Raw genomic sequence first — 18,777 nt, forward strand, 5'->3', positions numbered from 1 at the left:
TCCGACTAAAGCTAGATGTTAAAAATAAAATTAAAACTAAAGTTAAATGATGTGAATGCAGAATTTTCCCTTTCATCGTTCAAGAGTGAAGGCTGTTCATGGTTCCTTGAATCATTCCTTATCTCGGAAGATAAATTAAATGGCTATTAAAAATGGAATATCATTTTTAGATGATTTCGGGTAATGTATTGTCTTTCAAGAACAATTGGGCTTTACCGATGTTCATGGATATTGGTATTTGCGAAGGCCTATGGCTTAATCAAACCATAGTCTAGTAATTCATTTGCAACTTCCGAGGACGGTTTGCGAATGAAGCCACGGTTAAAGGAACACCACAAACTAACCAATAGAACATGATTTTAAAATGGTTTACAAAGCACCCAATTGTTCAATGATGTTCATGAATCCAGCACACCAAATCAAATAGGGTCTTAATATAGAAGTCTTCTACCTTCTCCAGTTCCCCTAATGCACAATTTATGTTCATAACAACAAATTATAAAATTAAAAGAAAAAAAAAAGGAAAAAAGAGGAAGGTCTATAGCAATAAAACACAGTTCATCAAGACTAACATTGTCAAATAGTCTAGACCGGTCTCTTTGCAGTACCAGCAAGAAGGTTTACTTTATCTCTTGTTCTGCTTTTTTCTTGTTCACTATTCGTCGCATGAATTGCCATTGGATGCTGGGTCGTTGTTCACTGTTTGTCGCACGAATTGACCTCTGATGCGAGGTCGTTGTTCTGCTAGTCGTTTCCTGCTTTGGTACCTAACCTGAAAAAAAAAAGGAGTATTAAGAAAAGTTACTCTTGAGATCCTGAAATTAATCAGCTCCAAGTGTTAAAACAAAACCAAACAAACAAAGAGGTGCAACCAGTTCCCATACAGTAGGAAGATGTCTCAATGAGCTAGAAGGAAAATAGTTTCAGTCAAAATGGAAACAAAATCTTGTGTTACATAATTCTCATGCATCGAATATGTGCATGATGTGCTGGTGGCTTGAAGATTTTCAAGTAGAAATTGACTAACTAGAATATTATTAAACAGCTCGATGTAAGCTACCTTTTTTTGGAAGCATCTCTCTTTCCTTTTCTGGCGAAATTTGGTCAAAGCAGCTTCCCTATGAGCAGACTTGCTCTGGTCTGCTTTGCTCCCACTCCCGCTCCCGCTCCCGCTCCCGCTCACATCACCACTTCCACTTTTCCCAGCTATTCCATTATCACTTTCCATATTTGTCCCTACAGTATTGACTGCATTGCTACTTCCATTTGGCCCATTGCTTCCATGGTTACTACCTGAGGCACTTCCATTGACACTGTAGTTGGCAGCATTTCCTTCAACCAGCCCACCCCACACATTCGATGATCCACAATGAGGAGCATCTGCAGCCAATTTTTTCAAAGATAAATCATCATGTTCTGGTGGCTGCTGCTGTTGCATACCATGAGTAAGATGGTGATGTTGATCATAATGGTTTGAGGGATGTTGCATTTGCAGTTCGTGGTGAATGCCTCTAGCTTGAGCCAGTCCTGCTGTAGTAGATACATCATCAGCCTTGTCAAATACAACTTTCTGAGTAGCACTTAAAAGGTCATTTTTCATTGGCTGGAAAATAGATGATGGGTGCAAAGATCTGACAGTGGATGATGCAGCTGACTTATTCTTATCAACTGCTGCTTTGGCAAAAGCATTGTTAGTTGTGGAGCCCATATCAATGTTATTGCTACCGACATTTGAGCTTTGATTGGGAAGTTCATTAACCAAATGAGATTCGTTATTGCATACTGATCCTTTTCTTGTCAATTCTAAATTACTATCAAGTGCAGACGAGCTTCCAATGTTGACAACGGGAACCTTATTTGCATTTGATGCAGTATTATACCTGCAGGTAATAGACATAATTGTCAGAACTAATCAGAATTCAACAAATCACAACAGAGTACTTTTTTTGGGATTCAAAGAAGTTGATGCTCCAAAGCATTAGTCTCTACTTCATACCTTGAGAAGGCTGAAGAGTCTGATCGTCTCAAAACATTCCGCTCATCCCTAACTACAGTCCCAGCATCTTTAACACCTCTAAGTCTCTTCAACCCAAGTTCAACAGATGGTAGTTCTTTAGAATCATTGATGGTTTTATCATTGACATCAGGGATCTTGGAAAGCCTGTTTGAAACCTCATTCTCTGCAATTTCCTTCTTAAGATCAGTAGTCTTAGATGTAGTTCCAGTTTGATTAGCAGCCTCAGACTTTTGTTTGTTTGATGGGCTTTCACTATTGAGGTCCAGCTGCCTTTTCTCAATCTGTTCACTGAATTTACTGGAGCTCATATCAAGCAGGTTAATCTGTTTAGCTCCAACTGTTCTGATTGGGACCTCAACTGGACACTCTAGTTGTAAATCTAAATTTCTAGGCATGCCTATATCCAGGTCCTTACCCACTGCAACATTGTCTGCAATAGAAAGGATCAATAAGGCTAAAAGAAGAGAAGAGAGACAAGGCAGTTCTGCCATTAAAAGAAAGAAAGTTAAAAAGGCACTCAGATTAAAGATGTTGCCCAGCATGGCATGCTTCAAGCTGAGGGTGTAATGAGACACTGCCTGCAAGCTAATTGGGTTCCACTCAACAAAAATTGAATTCAGTTTGGTCATTGTTGAGCAGAACTCAAGCTCGGCAACTCAAGCTATTAAAAGAGCTCAGTTTGAGTATCTTAATTCTCAGCTTGAGTAGTTTGCTTGCTTAATCGAACCCTTCTTTTAGTATATGTTTATTGTTTTTATTTACTATCAGAAAAATCATTGTTAGAACCCGTGCTTGAGTTCAAGTACAGACAGTTGAGTTTGAAGTCGAGTATGGGAAATGAACTCATCTTTACTAGATAAACGAGCCTAGTTGAACGAGCTCAAGTAGTTCAATTTTTATCTAGAATCGAGCCTGAATTGAGCCTTGAGCCTCAAGTTTCAAGTTGAGCTCCAGCTTCTTACTGCGATGACTCAATCCAAACCTACTTCAAGCTAAACATTTGAAATTCATATTTACCAAGCTGTTCATCTTGTTCTTGGCACCCCTTTGCTGCAGCAACTGGCACCCACTTGTTCCCAGATAATTCTGCATTTGAATGGACAACTTGGGCACATGTACTATCAGGGCACTCAGCAACTTGATCTGAGGGTGAAACCAGACGAGGGCTGTCAACTTCTACCGCTTGTTTTGTCCAAGAATTCTGCAAAAAAAAAAAATGCACAGGTATTAGTTTTCCACTACATATATTTCCAGTTTTATAACAACTTTGTGACCTTTTCATCCAAGTTTCGAGAGAGATGAAGTTCAACTGTTAAGGATGAGGAATCAGAGGTTATAGCCCAAATACCACAAAGTGATTAAGAGGATGTAGCATTTGTAGATAGTTAGCCCTAAATTTGGAAAGAATAAAATAATTCGTGCAGACTACCAATAATCTCTATAATGTTTATTCTAAAAACATAATACCTACAATGTTATACATGTATCTGTATGAAATTGATGGTAAACAATAAATAATGCCGTTGGAGTTTAGGAGTTCAGAACCTACTTGTTTGTTCTTTCATATATACAAAGTTCAGACACCAAACAGCTCTCTTTTCTTGAGAATATGTACATTATTTCCTAAGCAAAGGTTAGCACAGGCAGAGCTTAATGTAGTCCATGACTTATAAAATTCGTTTCATGATGGCTTCAGCGAAACATTACACGTCATAAATTAAACTTGAATGAAAGTCCATTACAACTAAAAACAAATATCTTTAAATATTATAAATTAATATAAACAGAAAAAAAAAAAAAACTACCCACTCCGCACTATGATATAAATAAATGAAAGAGCAGTTCAGAAGTAAAAGTTGCTGACTATAGTTCAGTACAATCCAAGGCCTAAATTTCACTATTAGATATTAAAACATTTTTTTAATTAAAAAATGCAACTGAAGGACAGGTTTTGAATACCTGAGTGCCACTCCCATCATCACTACCATCTCCGATATTTAGACCAATGCTCCCGTTATTTTCCTCATCATTGCTGCCACTGTTGTTGTCAGACTTCTCAACACTTTTTGATCTCACAGATTTTTGAGTCTGTGTTCCACTCTCACTTCCACTACCACTAGACTGAGGGAGCAGAAAAATAATCATGTGACAAAGAAAACTACGAAAACATAAATGTAATCCAATTCTATCTTTTTGCTTTTATTGTTTTTTCTTTTTCAAAAGAAACTAGTACAACTAGAAGTTTTCCTAATCAAATACCCATCTTAGATGTTAACTTCTTCATATGGTTGGAAAATAAACTAATGGAGTATGCCTTTTGTTTGAAATATTTTATCTATTTTCTTAAAAATAAAGCAGGAAACAAAAAGAAAAACTTGCTAGTACATATTTTGCAATCTCTACTTGTAAATAGGGAAGCTAAATCTGAAGAAGTGAAGGACTCACACTATGGCATCTCCTCCAAACATGCTGCCAAAGGTTCTTAAGCTCATTCTTTCGAATAGGCTTAACTAAAAAGTCAACGGCACCTTTTGACAAACACTTAAAGACTAGATTCATAGAATCTTGAGATGACATCACTGCACTCATCAAAAATATTAGTTAAAAGTATATACTTAAAAGACCTCGAAGTGAAAGAAAGAATTGGATAAAAAAATACTAGAAGAATTTAAAAAAGGCAGAAGAGACTGGAGGCTTACTGATCACAGGAACATTTTTTCGTGTTTTGTGGCTCATAATCTTGCTCAAAAGAACAAGGCCAGATAAGGAAGGCATTCCCACCTCAGCCAAAATAAGATCAATATGATTCGTTAAATCTTCTAGAATCTTCCATGCTTGTAATACATTTGCAGCTTCAACAACTGGGAATGTGAAGTGAATATTTAAGTTAGCACAGGCTACATAAGCCCCTATATTTCACCAGATAAATGATAAGTTGAGTGTTCCAGAATGGAAGAGTGTATCCGGCGCATGAATAAATATCTCTTGTAGACAGAAAAGAAAAAGAGAAGAATCAAACATGAAATAACTGATAAGAATAAATAGGTATCATAAAATATCATCATTAAAATCTAATAAAATATTGAGTCTAGTGATGCTATGAATAGACAAGATGAAATGTACGATAAGAAAACTTCAGGCTTTAAGCGCTATAGCAAGCCAAACTAAGCTTAGCTAAATTTGGCTCTAAACAAGCAATATGTATATTAGAGAAGCTAAGTATCTAATCAAACTAGTTGAGATATAAGCTTTCCTTCCATGTGACCTGAAATATTTGAAGGTTGCATGTATGAGAAATTTAATAATTTATAGAATAAAATGAATAACCTCCAAACCATGATAACAATATCCAAGATAACAATTCTGAGGCATAAATCTGTTATTTTGCAACTGATCAGCCAAAAAAGAAAGCCAAATTATTGTGTGTTATAATTCTTGAGTCACTCACCATCATAACAGCAATTGCGGAGAAGTGCAGTGACAACATGGCGGGTAGAATCATCATTTTCTACAAGCAGAACTGTAACTGTTGTTAGATGCAGAAACCTCTGCCAATAACACATTGCATTTTGAGGCTGTTGCTGTGTTATTTGCCGCATAGCAGGAGCCTGAACGGCCACAACATGACCATCTTTCACATTTTGAGCAATCTTGTTAACTTTCACATCCTCCAGCATCACGTGCTCCTCAGCCACAACTCCATTTGTAGTTCTCTTGCTACCATCATAGAGCCTATGATTTAGTTCCCGTAACCCTTTGTCACCATCACCATCAACATTCATCTAGATGCTTCCCTGTAAATCAGATTAGACAATACTGGTAACAAACAATAAGGACAGTCCAAGATTGGAACAGTAAAATCCTTCTTCAACTCAAAAAATAAGTAGTACATAGCTTTGTCTTTGAAAAGTCAAACCTCTGAAAATACAGAGAGTTCAACCTAAAACAAGAGCAAATAAAAAAAAGAGATCCATAACTAAAAGGTTAAACAAACCACCACAAGGAAAATGTTAACTCCGTTTAATCTTCAGAAACCAACTCTATACTCCCTAAGCTGTTTTCACCCTGTATAAAAACAACAGAGCATCCCGTCAAAATAATCCACCAGAATCTAATCATTAAGAACAGCCAAGTAAAACTCCCGATATTTTCCTCATTTTAAGGAAGAAACCCGTTACAATATAAAACAAGCTTAATCTTTATAGATAAACATGTAACCACAAGTTGATTTAAAATTATTAAAATAAACAAGTAAAATTTTTAAAGACTTCTATGCCAAAAACCCTAATATCAAGCACCAAAAATCTGCTGCTAAACTTAAAGCAAAGTTTTTCTACTCCTAACCAAAACCTAATCTAAAGCTATCAACAATTATAAGTAAATTACTAAATTGAAAATTTTGAATATTCTACAGTATCATTTCTTTGTAGTTCTAAATAGAAAATGAAATCTATGTCATAAAGAATTCAATAAAATAAATCTTTTCAAATCTGATATAAAGCTGAAGAACTTACAGGCATTTGAAATGAAGATAATCCTCCGCGAAGCTTCAACTAACCATCGTTATTCAGCTGGATCGAAAACATGTCCGGATTTAAAAATAAAATAGCCCAAAACTCAAGCAAAAAATTTAATTTCAAAGCATAATTTTTACATTGAAATGAAAATTTTCAGTTATTACCAAAAAAAATTTCCTAAATTTAATGCAGATTAGATTTTATTTTTTAAAAATAAATTGACTGCCTGAGAAATAGAGAGACTCGGAAGGAACAGATATCGCCGACCTTTAGTTTAGGCGACGCGAGAGCGAAGAAGATATTAAGACGAGCCCATCCATGCTGACGGGGATAAAATGGATGTATAGAGCGTTCCAGAAATTCCAGGTAGGATGGCGGATAAATCCACGTGGCCAAAAATTTGGGGCTGATGGGTTGCTGAGCTGGACAAAATCAAAAGCCGGGAGCTCGCTAGTCTCTATAGCATCTCTAAAGATCTTGGAAATCTCGTATGCGACACGTGGCGTTTAAAGAGGTGGAGAATATCGAGACGGAGGGTTACGTCGTTTTCACGGACGTCAAAGGCTGCGTTTCTCATTTCAAAGGATCTGCTGGTTTATGCCGTTATAGTTGAAGTGTGGTCTTGAGGACGTTAAGTTTGTGGCGTTCGATGACGGAAGTAACCTTGTTATTACAAAATGACAAAACTATCCGCAATTTTGGCTTGGACTCGAACTATGGGAAAATATCTAGGTGAGTGTTTAATACAGTATGAGTCTGTTACACGGAATTAAGAATGTCTTGGCCTTCCTAAATGACAACATTACCCTTCTTTCTAATTTTTTTCTATATTTGTCACGAATTTTATTTGATGCAAATTGCAATGTTGTTAATTATCATTTTTAGTCCTTCTAAAAAAATGTTACAATTCAATTTAAGGTTTTTAATACAAAATCCATGCTTTGTCTCTCAATAATTTTTCTTTTATTTCAAAATATTTCTCACTTATTCATACAAAATTCCTCCTCTTGAAATTTTTAAAGTCTTGAAAATTTCCATTCACTTGAAAAATATTTTTATTGTTAAGTTTTAATTTGTTTCTTAAATATAATTTTAAAAAAAAATATTTTTAAATAAACGAGTATAATGAATTTCCGTATAAATAAATGCAGTCATTGAAGTTACACAAATAAAAATGTATAATAATTATTTTTCTTAAATTTAGAAAAAGCAATTAAATGTGAAAATAAATTCTAACTTAATAACTAAAAAGCAATACTATATGATAAAATAAAAAAGCAGTTAAAGTAATATTTTTAATTGCTTGTTAAGTAATCTATAATGACGTGATCTTTTTATAGTTTATATTTTTATTCTTCAATCAAATTTGGACACACAACAACATCCGACGACAACAAAAAATAGACTGATATATTATAAAATAGTAAATGTAGCTTTGGATAGTGGTGTCTTCGAAAAGCTTCGATGAACTTACCCTTCTACCAATTGCTAACCGACAGGCTCAGATGTCTCAAAAAATTTTGCAATAATAAAATGGGTAAACTAAATCTAAGGTTACTAAACTATTAGTAAATTTACGTTTTAATTATTCAACTTCAAAAAGTTACAAAATGATCACTAAACTATTTGAAAGTTTTCATTTAAGTATTAGGATGTTAAATCGTTATTGTATGACCTTCTCTATTTGCGCTGCTTGTACCAATCCAAAGCTTTCGTTCCCCTTTTTTTCTATAGTTCAATTTTTCATGAAATAACTTTGAATGTCACGAATATGCAAACCAAAATCCAAACAACTTTCGTCTCCGAGCTCCGACACTGACCGTCAAATCAAGTTGGATCTAAAGTATGCTTTTCTACCAGTCGATTGGTACTGATTCACTGTGTAAGTCGTCAAATCGTCGCTTGGAGCTCACTAGTCGAACATTTAAAAAAAACTTAAGAACTAGTGATTTAAATAAAACTTTCAAATAGTCCAGGGATTTAAAAGAAAAATTTTGAATAATTTAAAGATCATTTTATAACTTTTTGAAATTAAATAACCAAAATATAAACATACTAATAATTTAATAGCTTATCGTAAGAAACAAAAGAATGTGATGGTTATTCTTTTTTAAAGATCAGTATGACTTGTAGATAGATATAAATCTAAACTATTATCTAAAATATCAATCTAAATTTAGTCCCAAAATGAGAATTTATAAATAAAAAATTGAGAGTATTTCAACATTTTACATACAATTTAATATATATATATTTATACATAGTGAAATCTGAACCCAATACCTCAAAAATCTTCATTCTCTTAACTAAAATCATATTTAATTTTTATATATTTATCATGCATATGCTCTAATCTAGTACTATAATATGAACTTTATAATTCAAAAGAGTCCAATCAGAAATATCAAAATATCAAATTTTTGTGTAAACGAATCATTGAAAGTATAGATGGTCAATTAAAGATAAGTTGATTGCATTTACCTCATCATTTTGAAGAAACACATGTCCAAGAAATTTATTGGATCAATATTATAGAATTAACCGAGAATCCATTCTAATAAACATCATCTTTTGGAAGTCTCTTTAATCATCAATAGTTGTTCTTAAGTTTTAAAGTGTTTCATGTTTCTTCCAAGTTTATTTAATTGATTAAATAGTTATTCTATGTAAAACTTGTCAATTTGAATATTTAATTAGTTTTAAGAGTTCTAATTTATTGTTAAATAGAGTTTAATTATAGATTAAATTATTTGTGCTAAATTTTTTATTATTTTATTACGAGTTTATCATTCGAGTTCTTATATAAAGGAGACTTGATCAACTACATGAAAGGTAATTTCGTATTTGATTCATCAAAATTCTCTTTTGCCTCATGTGTGATTTTTCATATACGATTTATTATTATTATTGAATTTTCTAATCACAAGTTGATTAGATGTTTTGCAAGATAAATTATCCATCTCTTTTATTTTGATTTATCTTTTTAAATATTTTCTTCTTTTTAGTTACTTTCGTAACTTATCTTTTGAATTATGTATAGGAGAGATCTATTTACATCGGTGTAAAATTAAAATAGTTTTACACTTTCTATTATATTTTTATATGATCAAAATTTTAACGATGTAACATATTCCATTCATATAAACCATGCATGTCAAATTTGACATAAATTTAAAATTTCTACTTTCAATTATTCAATAAATATTAATATATATATATAGTATTTTAGATCGATATGGCAGAGATATCAGACGGATTCGAAATTTTATATACATGATAAGTATAATTATATCAATAAATCCAGTGGTTGGATCATTAAAATATCAATCATACAAAAATATATGAAAGAATGTAAAACTATTTTAATTTTATAGATTTACTCCCTGTGATATATAATTGGTTCATTTTGAATTCTTTCCCAACACTTTGATAATGGTCCGCAAAGGAAGAAGTGTTTTAGCGAAATTGCAATGAAAAGCCGTAATTTTCTTTCCTAATACTGCGTGGTCTAAATACTCTTCTTCTTTTTCCTAATTCCTCTTGACACTTCAATGGATTTTGTGTTAGCTTTGCTAAGAACGAAGCGAGGAAGAGATAACATCTTCGTGATTGTGGATTGTCACAAGATTGATGATGTACTCCATATTGTGGATCCAAAAACTATTGTTTCTAATTGCAACGTGAGGTTTCTTAGTCACTTCTAGACAGTGTTATATAGGGTAAGTTAAGATACTAAACTACTTTATTATTTGTCATCTTCAAACATTCTATCAAATCGAGTCTTGAGATTTCTTTTTCAAGCTATAGTGGGTAAGAACATTAACCCATGAGCAGAACAATTACCTTTTGTTACTATGGTTTGCATTAGATTTAATCCCTTTAACTTTGAATATGATTGTTAATTTAGATGGTGAATGAAAAGTTAAGTCAGTGAAAGAGATTCATGTGAAGGCTCGAAAGACAGTTAAAAAAAATGAGCCTAATGCATACCACACGAATAAAGGGTGCAAGCAAGTATTGTTCAAGTTTAGAGATTGGATTTTGGTGTTTATGTACAAGGAATGTTTTCTTTCCAAACGAGTGAATAAACTAAGTCCAAGAGGAGATGGACCAATATTCTAAGTTATGAGAAAATCATAGATAATGTTTGCGGAATTGATTTAATATTGTTGATCTTTCCCCTATTGAATTCAGTGCAAGTTGAGTTTCGAGGATGAATACAATACATTTACTTGAACCAACAAGGATTTCAAATAAGTTATGCAACATTGATGTTTGGATACGTCATTTGACATTCAAGTCACTCTATCCATCCCTAATAAACTCAATTTAATATTAAATATTAAAGTATAAACATATAGGCATCATCCAAACTCATTGAACAAGCAAAAAAACATCATTTTTTGGGCCATTTTAGGTTATAGGTATTAATACTCATATAATTGATATCAATACTTGAGCCTTTAGTGTCGATACCTAGAAGTAAAACTGTCAAAATTCAATTTAAAAAACAATTTAAATACTGTCAATTTATATCATTTCAATTCCATAGCATCACAAAATAGCTTAAATATCATTGAAAGAGCCACATATCATACACATATCAAGTAGTTAACAATAATCATTTTAAGTTTACGCAAAAGTACATGTTATAATTCATCTAGTATATACAATTGGTTTCAATTTAACTAGACACATGTGCATGCCATTCTCAAACATCAATAATTCATCTAGTATATAAAATTGGAACACACGTGCATGCCACTCTAAAACTAGATTAGAAGGGTATTCAAAAGAAATAATGTATTTATATTTTTTTGAACAACTTCGATTTCTGATTATACTTGTTTTTGTTTATATAATGTTTGGAACTATTTATATCTTCTCCTCATTCCATAAATAGGAGGATAATGCGCTTACCCAACTCACAAACAGGAAGGTAATGCTTTTTAGCACACTCAAACTCACATTCTCCTTACAACAACATCTATACCAATCGAGTTAAAACTTAATACACCTAACAAAAATGTATTTTTGATGTTTCGAGTGATGTGAATGTTGAAGTTGAATAATTGCCGGCCGACTACTTTCTTCTGAAATCCAATTTACTACCTATAAAGCTGTTTTCTCCTTAGTTGCCACAAAAACATTAATTTCTATGCAGTGTAAAACGTAAACAGAGAATACAATTCCATCGGAAAATTCACACAAGACACGTGGCAGATTGAACTGTAATCATCATATTTAATTATAATCCCTAATATCCTGCCACGTGTCAGAACGGCTGCCATAAAACAGCCTACGAATCTACGGTTTACAATTTTAGTGCAACTTCTCGTTTTTTGTCTGTAACGAATTAGTGTTCACAGTTCACAAACATGGCGATTTCCCTATCGACAAGTCTCTTGCCAAACACTTTCCAGTGCAACGGGAACCACAATCATCGTTCGGCGCGCCTCTTTCCCAACCAACCATTGAATTTCGGTCTCAAACACCATAGAAACGAGAACAAACTCTCCATGCCACGGAATCCGCCGGTGCTCTCCGCCGTCTCCGGCTCTACCGGAAAGTATTCAATTTTCTTCTTCCTTTAGCTGCTGCAGGTTTTGTCTTTTAATTCGAAGCTGATCAAAGGGTTGAACTTGGAAGTGGTTGGTTTTGTTAACAGGACTCGAATCTTCTGCAGTGAGTGAAGATAATGTTGATTTGTTGGATGCGGTCAAAGTGTTCGATTTGAACGGCAATGAAATCCCCATCTCTGATTTGTGGAAAGATCGGAAAGCTGTTGTCGCATTTGCTCGCCATTTTGGGTGGTTATTTTTATTTGCATCTTTGTAGTGTAGGGTATGGATTTTGATACTTTTAACTAAAGATTCCTATTAGTTCTTAGTCTTTCACTGCTTTTAGATGTGTCTTTTGCCGCAAACGGGCTGATTATCTTGCCTCCAAGAAGGTAAACTACTGCTTAGTAATAATAATCCCGAACTCGAAAACCCATACTTTGATGGTATGTCATCTTTATTAACATAGCCCTGGTAATAATGGCAGGATGTAATGGATAAATCAGGTGCTGCACTTGTTTTAATTGGACCTGGAAGCATTGAACAGGCAAGTGCACCAACAGTATATGGGTTGTTTAATGCATGTAGTTTGTTTTATTTTTGGTGGCTTATGTATATATCCATGAAATTTCACTTGGCAAGTTCATCAGACCTTATAAGTTGCATGAAAGTATGAACTAGGCTGGATAGTTGTTATAACTACTTCTTTTATCCCCTGCAGGCCAAAACATTTGCAGAGCAAACTAAGTTCAAAGGAGGTACCGAAAAAATTCCTGTTCTGCATCTATTTTGCTATCTTATTATTAACACTTATTGACGAGAAGGTGGTGGTGTTATCTTGTTGCTTTTGGTTCAGAGGTTTATGCAGATCCAAGCCACTCATCATACAATGCACTAAGATTTGTTTCTGGGGTTACAACCACATTTACCCCCAAAGTATGTAAAAAAGGAAGCATTGTATAATTAATGGCTTTTGTTTCTTAGAAATGATGTTGGATTTCTGTGATTCTAGCAACCTTTCTCATTTAGGTATTTTCTTGAATGGCAGGCAGGTCTTAAAATAATACAGTTGTACATGGAAGGCTACCGACAAGACTGGAAGCTTTCTTTTGAGGAAGACACTGTTAAGAGAGGTGGCTGGTACGTTGATCATTTTATTACAATTACCCTATTAATGAATCAACGCCGACCTTCACAAGCTAGTCTTGCATAAGACACATACATTCTGCAAAAAAAATGTTACCTTTGGGATGAACTTTAAATTTTTACTTCAATCTTTTACTCTCTTTTTTGTGGACACCTTCCTGCCTTTCCTGGATGTCAATGAACATTTCAATCTGCTTATGACCTAAACAACGAATCTAGAGACCAGAACATTAAGTTTGCATGTGGTTCCTGCCTTTCCTGGAAGTCATGGTAGGGCTCTTGTCACTTGTTCAATTTATACATAAGATTAAATCTGTATGATAAGAATGATTTTCTGCCTTGATTTAATTTGTCTAGTGTTGCAGAAAGACTGTTTTCAGTCATAACTTGTACACACTATTCACTTTGCAGGCAGCAAGGTGGAATTTTAGTAGCAGGTCCTGGAAAAACCAACATTTTATACATTCACAAGGTATTTTGCCTGAAAAGATGACAAAACTCGAACGCCACAAGATTTTCTTGGCATAATGATAATGTGAATTTTAACAACTATTTCAACTGAAACCATTATTAATTATTATGTAATAACTTGTCATTGATTCACAGCTTTCTTTCCCTAACACTGGCTCTAAAATCCATTTCCCTTGACAGGACAAAGAAGCAGGGGATGATCCAGATATTGAAGACATTTTGAAAGCTTGTTGCTCATAAGAAATGGGGCCTATAATCTCAGTGAAATTTCGAGTTTATAATCTATCATAGTGTATATATGGGAATTTTCAGTAAACTCTTATGTTCTTTTCCAATAATGTGTGATACAACAGAAATAGAAAGGAGTTTTATCATTTTCTTTTCATTTAAATGATCTAGGCTTAAATGCTATAATAACTCTCTTAAAATAATTAAATAATCGAAAGTTTCACTCAATTAAGGTCTAAGTAAAATGTAACAACTGCTGTCTGCTGCCATTAATGAAAAGTTTCAAAATTTTACGGGACAAAAGTTGCTGTACATTGGTTTCAGAGGTAAAATGTAACTACTGCTGCCATTATAACTTAAACATATTGGCCTGCATCTTTGATCATTTTCCATAAAATCATGCCATCACGAGACATTTTTGACAATAAAACTAATGGAATGCAAACAGTAAAACGGATTTTGTAATTAATTATCTTAAAACTGCCCTGCTTCTGAATATCTTTAGGTTTCATATCTTACCCTACCTTGATCCTAAGAGGGAGTGAGGTTGAAAAAAAGCACTTCCATGATTGTGGTGTTTCTAAGTAGTCATATCTAACATGTATTGTTTCTGGTTTACTGTCATCTTAACTTGAGAGGAGCAGGATCTTCGGTCCGCATGCAGTTTAAAGAATGAACTCTATGATATTGACTGCTGACTGAGCTTCCCTTTGATCCTGGCAGAGTAGCAGCCAATGTTCATTACCTATAAGCCTAGTGGTGCATGAACATATGGTGAAACTGCCATTTTAGATGCTGGGTTTATCCCAATCTACACTGGTTTTTCATTAACTTTTTTTTTTTTTTTAAACTTTGAAGTTCGAAATGCACATAGGCATGATATACTCTCTTGAGGAATAAAAGTCGTTGCAGTATTAATTTAATGTCATTTACACTGCTTTATATTCATTACTTGTAGTGTCGTCGATCAAAGAAGATGCATTCATATATATCTGATCTGCAGAAATTTTCCATAATTATTCATCACCATTGCCGTGCGGAAAGTGCTATATGCCTGCCATTCATTTTTGCTTCATCTACCGTAGGTAAAAAACAATAGAACAAAAAAACAATTTTGATCAAGTCTAAAGATTTTACGATAATGCTTGAGGACTGCATTTAAGGTTCAGCAATAGCTCTTTAAAAAGTTAGAAACAAACAAGAATGGAGTTTACGACACTCAACAAGACAAAACCGACAAAGAAAAGGAGACAAAAAGGGAAAAAATTCAACCTAGAAAACGAGCTCCACTTCCATCTATAAAGAGCAAACAGCAACTTACACAGTAAATACTGTTTGGATGTTGTCCACGAACCGAACAATTCACGTCGTTTTGCAGTCAGATAAGTGCTTCAATAGTCATGGGGTTATCAACATCACCCGTGCAAAAGCAGCTACATTATTTTAATTATTTTAATTACTACATTATGTCACTGAAATATGTTCTAAATCTTAAATTAGCTTAGCTGTTTAATTGAACTCGTAACTCTAAATTATCTAAATTAAATGTTAGTTTGGATCTAAAATATTTTAATCGAACAATTTATATTTAATATGTAAAAAAATGGTAATTTAAAATTAGTTAATCCGTACGCTAATAGAAACCATCTGTCTCAAATTAGTGCTCCCGCACGTACTCATGCCACCTTTAAATTTTGATTCTAAGTCATCTCCAAACTTGCAGAGGTGAACAATTATGTTAATAAAAAGCATGATTAATATGATATTCAGACTCAATTATAAGATTAAGTCATAATATAGGGATGTCTAGGCAATTATATCTTTCTAATCTATTTTCTTAAAATTAAAGAACATGTTTCAAAGATGAAATGATGTGGTTAAAGAAGGCAAAAATTAAGCTAAGATTAGTCAAGAACACAATGTAGGTTTGTCGGGTCAATGTAAAAGTTTGTTCACCTTTGAGGTGACATACTTACTAAAATTTTATGGTAATTTTATCAAGATGATGAATTGTTGATGAAATTGTTAAATTTTTATTTAGTATAAATAGATTATGATCTACTCTAAAAATATTGAAATCATATTGTGTCCGGGATAATTGACTCTAAATATATTATAAAGTAAATATGTTTATAATAAATTTGGTTTTCTTTCTTTGTTCATTGGTGTTGTTTTGATGTATCATTCTTGATAAATTTTAAAATACTATAAATAATTTTAAAAATTTTAGTTACATATAAATATTTTTAAAATTAAAATTAGTAATTAAGTTTAATAATTTAATCTAGTCATTATATTTTATTAAAAATCAATTTGAAGTATCAAAATCTTATAAATAAAAATGGATATTGGTTCACATGGGTTAAAAACTCATGTAGAAAATGATTCTAGAATGGATGGATGGAGTAATTTTTTCTTATTAATTTCAAACACCATCTTTTTGTCTGTTTCATACCAGAAATAAGCATGTAATAAACTTCCGTAAAAATCACCTTATCCAACCCAAATTTCCTACTTCTTAGCCAAGAAAGTACAGAAAACAAATTGAGTAAAAAAATAATATCTGGTATTGGAACATATAATATTTGACAATTCTTGTCCCCATGTGCCTCCAAAATTGCTTCTAAAAGTACTTTTATATTTGGAATTAAATAAAGAAAAATACACAACACCAATTATTTGAGGATCCTTTTGCCCGTACAGTTAATCATGCTTATGTTTCATCCATGGCATCTGGTCTTGAAGTTCTACTTTCATGCAGCCAAAACCAGAGATGATGATGCTTTTATTTTCCCTGCTTTTTATTTTTTTATTAACCAAATAAAATTGAAGCCTTGAAATGTTAACGTTGCCTTCTTTTTTGCCATTGAAGCATTTCACAAAAAGGAAGCAAGCAATTTGGAAATTTAGAGCCAAAAATGAATGACGCAGATGAGTTTTTTTAAGTCTTGATTTGATACCAAGCATTGTCTGATAAAGAGAGAAAGAGAGTACATCAAAGTGATAGAATTGATGTTGATGATTATTAAAAGAAAGATACTGTTACATGAGAATTCTCATTGAAGAGCACTAGTTGCAGGCAACAATGCAGGAAAGGGTAAGCAAAGCTTCAATCAAGAATCACCATGACTATCTGGTTTTTGGAAGCTGTATTTGTTCTCTGAAGATGCCACCTTATTCTTCTTTCTTTGCAATCTTCTACCTACTTTTGATGCTATTCTTAAAACAGACTCCATTATAATGGATATGATTCTAACCTTGATCTGCCCTCTTTTTGGAGGTACCCTTTTTTGCTTTACCTCACCTTCTGCCTTTTCCATAGCCAAGTTACAGACTTGAAGGAATTTCAGAGAAAAGAAAATATTAGCATCAACTGATCAAACTGAGCTACAAAATTTGGCAAATTGTGAATGCAAAGTGGGAAAGTTGAGGATATCTTATATACTGAGGGGCCATTAGCTTGTTTTCCTTGCTTCTTCCTTTTTTTCTTTTCTTTTTTTGTTTTCTTTTTCTCCTGGTGGGGAAAAGGGTTGACTGGTGGGGGAGCAATAGACTTAGCTTTCTTGATTCACCAAATTCTTTTTTTTTTTTACTCTCAGCTGAATTACCTTGTTATGTTTTGAATTTGATGACATTTTGAAGATTTGTGCGCTTATGTACATATGGTTAATTGTGCTAACTTCAACACATTCATGTATGGAATCATTGGCAAGTGCCTTTCAGCTTTGACGGTCTACTCTGAATTAAAAATGAAAAAACAAAAATCTAGTTTTCAACATAAGCTAACAAAGGTGCAAAGCCCACACGTTCACCATGTCAATTTCACTATTATTATTTCACGTCTTCGTTGTCTACCTTGAAAATGACTTATGAAATAACCTTCAGTCAGAATTCCAGACAAGATTATACGTGGAAGCAGGACAGGATTTAAAACCAATTTTGGGTTTTAGTTCCACTTTCTTATGGTGTTGGGAACAACACGGAAAAGACCAAGGAATTCACATGACAAAGCCTCACTTCGGACAGTTTTGGTGGTGGTTGCTGTAATTTGCTTGAATTTTTTATTCTGCGCTCAACCTCAGACATAATCATCGAAAGGACAACAATCGTGCCAAGTAATTGGCTGACATGAGTACTTCCTAGGCCCTCAGCTACCTCCTATATCATCCTCTTCGACATTTCATGCAACTGTTGTTTCAACCTATAGCAGGTTGTGAATGGTCAAATGAACTGAATTATTGTTTCAACAGGATCAACAGAAAATCAATGGAAGAAGACATGTTTCGTAGTCCTTCAAGACTAAAGTGACTGGGGAACCTCGAACAACGCATGCTGAGAATGCGTTTCCCTTACATTACTTCCTAAACCATGTCAAATGAATGCAAGATAGCCTGCAACCATTCATCAATAACTAACATCATAAGTCCTTAACCTGTCCAAAGCAATTTCTCTATTTAGCAATAGAATATAGAATTTCTATGTATGCGAAAACTATGCCAACACCTCGTCAAACAGACTGTAAGACAAGCAGTAGCTTTGATTGTTTACAAAATTCTGGTTTACAAAACTATGCAAGATAGCCTGCAACCATTCATCAATAACTAACACCATCATAACTATACAAAATTCTGGCTTACAATACTTTTACAGCAAATGATCTGTGTCTTTTTGTTTCCCCCAAAGGGAAAAATAGATCACTTAACTGGTGCAAGAATGGTATAAAGTAAAGGAATAAGACTACTAAAATAATCCCAACTGAAGTAAATCCTGGGCTGGTCCATAACACGAGATTTCTTTTTATGGGATCAACCTCTTCAGACAAGGGATAGTTTTATTG

General features: G+C 33.5%; 2 protein-coding genes across 16 annotated transcripts; one reads left to right on the forward strand and one right to left on the reverse strand.

Annotated features, from left to right (window-relative positions):
- Nucleotides 1–321: 321 nt before the first annotated feature.
- On the reverse strand, nucleotides 322–7,131 carry LOC107891010 (two-component response regulator-like APRR7). 11 transcript variants are annotated; one of them, XM_041100977.1, is made up of 11 exons: nucleotides 6,802–7,131; nucleotides 6,532–6,588; nucleotides 6,012–6,082; nucleotides 5,466–5,811; nucleotides 4,717–4,878; nucleotides 4,463–4,596; nucleotides 3,977–4,138; nucleotides 3,035–3,218; nucleotides 1,997–2,447; nucleotides 1,061–1,880; nucleotides 322–772 (listed from the first exon to the last, which is right to left on the reverse strand). In XM_041100977.1, the coding sequence occupies exons 4-11, from the start codon at nucleotides 5,797–5,799 to the stop codon at nucleotides 656–658; spliced, it is 2,364 nt and encodes a 787-aa protein (XP_040956911.1). In that variant the 5' UTR covers nucleotides 5,800–5,811; nucleotides 6,012–6,082; nucleotides 6,532–6,588; nucleotides 6,802–7,131; the 3' UTR covers nucleotides 322–655. The 11 variants fall into 11 exon arrangements, with proteins under 11 accessions (XP_040956911.1, XP_016671125.1, XP_040956912.1 ...); XM_016815636.2 differs by having other exon boundaries at nucleotides 6,015–6,082; nucleotides 6,699–6,981; XM_041100978.1 differs by having other exon boundaries at nucleotides 6,699–6,981.
- A 4,712-nt stretch (nucleotides 7,132–11,843) lies between these two features.
- On the forward strand, nucleotides 11,844–14,086 carry LOC107891009 (thioredoxin-like protein AAED1, chloroplastic). 5 transcript variants are annotated; one of them, XR_001682106.2, is made up of 10 exons: nucleotides 11,844–12,099; nucleotides 12,203–12,344; nucleotides 12,442–12,487; nucleotides 12,583–12,642; nucleotides 12,817–12,853; nucleotides 12,952–13,031; nucleotides 13,144–13,235; nucleotides 13,461–13,511; nucleotides 13,653–13,713; nucleotides 13,893–14,086. XR_001682106.2 is itself a non-coding variant. In XM_016815633.2 (9 exons), exons 1-9 carry the CDS (start codon nucleotides 11,913–11,915, stop codon nucleotides 13,950–13,952), a joined length of 747 nt encoding a protein of 248 aa, XP_016671122.1. In that variant the 5' UTR covers nucleotides 11,846–11,912; the 3' UTR covers nucleotides 13,953–14,086. The 5 variants fall into 5 exon arrangements, 3 of the variants coding, with proteins under 3 accessions (XP_016671122.1, XP_016671121.1, XP_040956917.1); XR_005918222.1 differs by lacking the exon at nucleotides 13,893–14,086 and having other exon boundaries at nucleotides 13,599–13,714; XM_016815633.2 differs by lacking the exon at nucleotides 13,461–13,511 and having other exon boundaries at nucleotides 11,846–12,099; nucleotides 12,221–12,344.
- The last annotated feature ends 4,691 nt before the right edge of the window (nucleotides 14,087–18,777 follow it).

This window comes from Gossypium hirsutum, chromosome D09 (genome assembly GCF_007990345.1).
Source record: "Gossypium hirsutum isolate 1008001.06 chromosome D09, Gossypium_hirsutum_v2.1, whole genome shotgun sequence".
Lineage (NCBI taxonomy): Eukaryota > Viridiplantae > Streptophyta > Magnoliopsida > Malvales > Malvaceae > Gossypium > Gossypium hirsutum.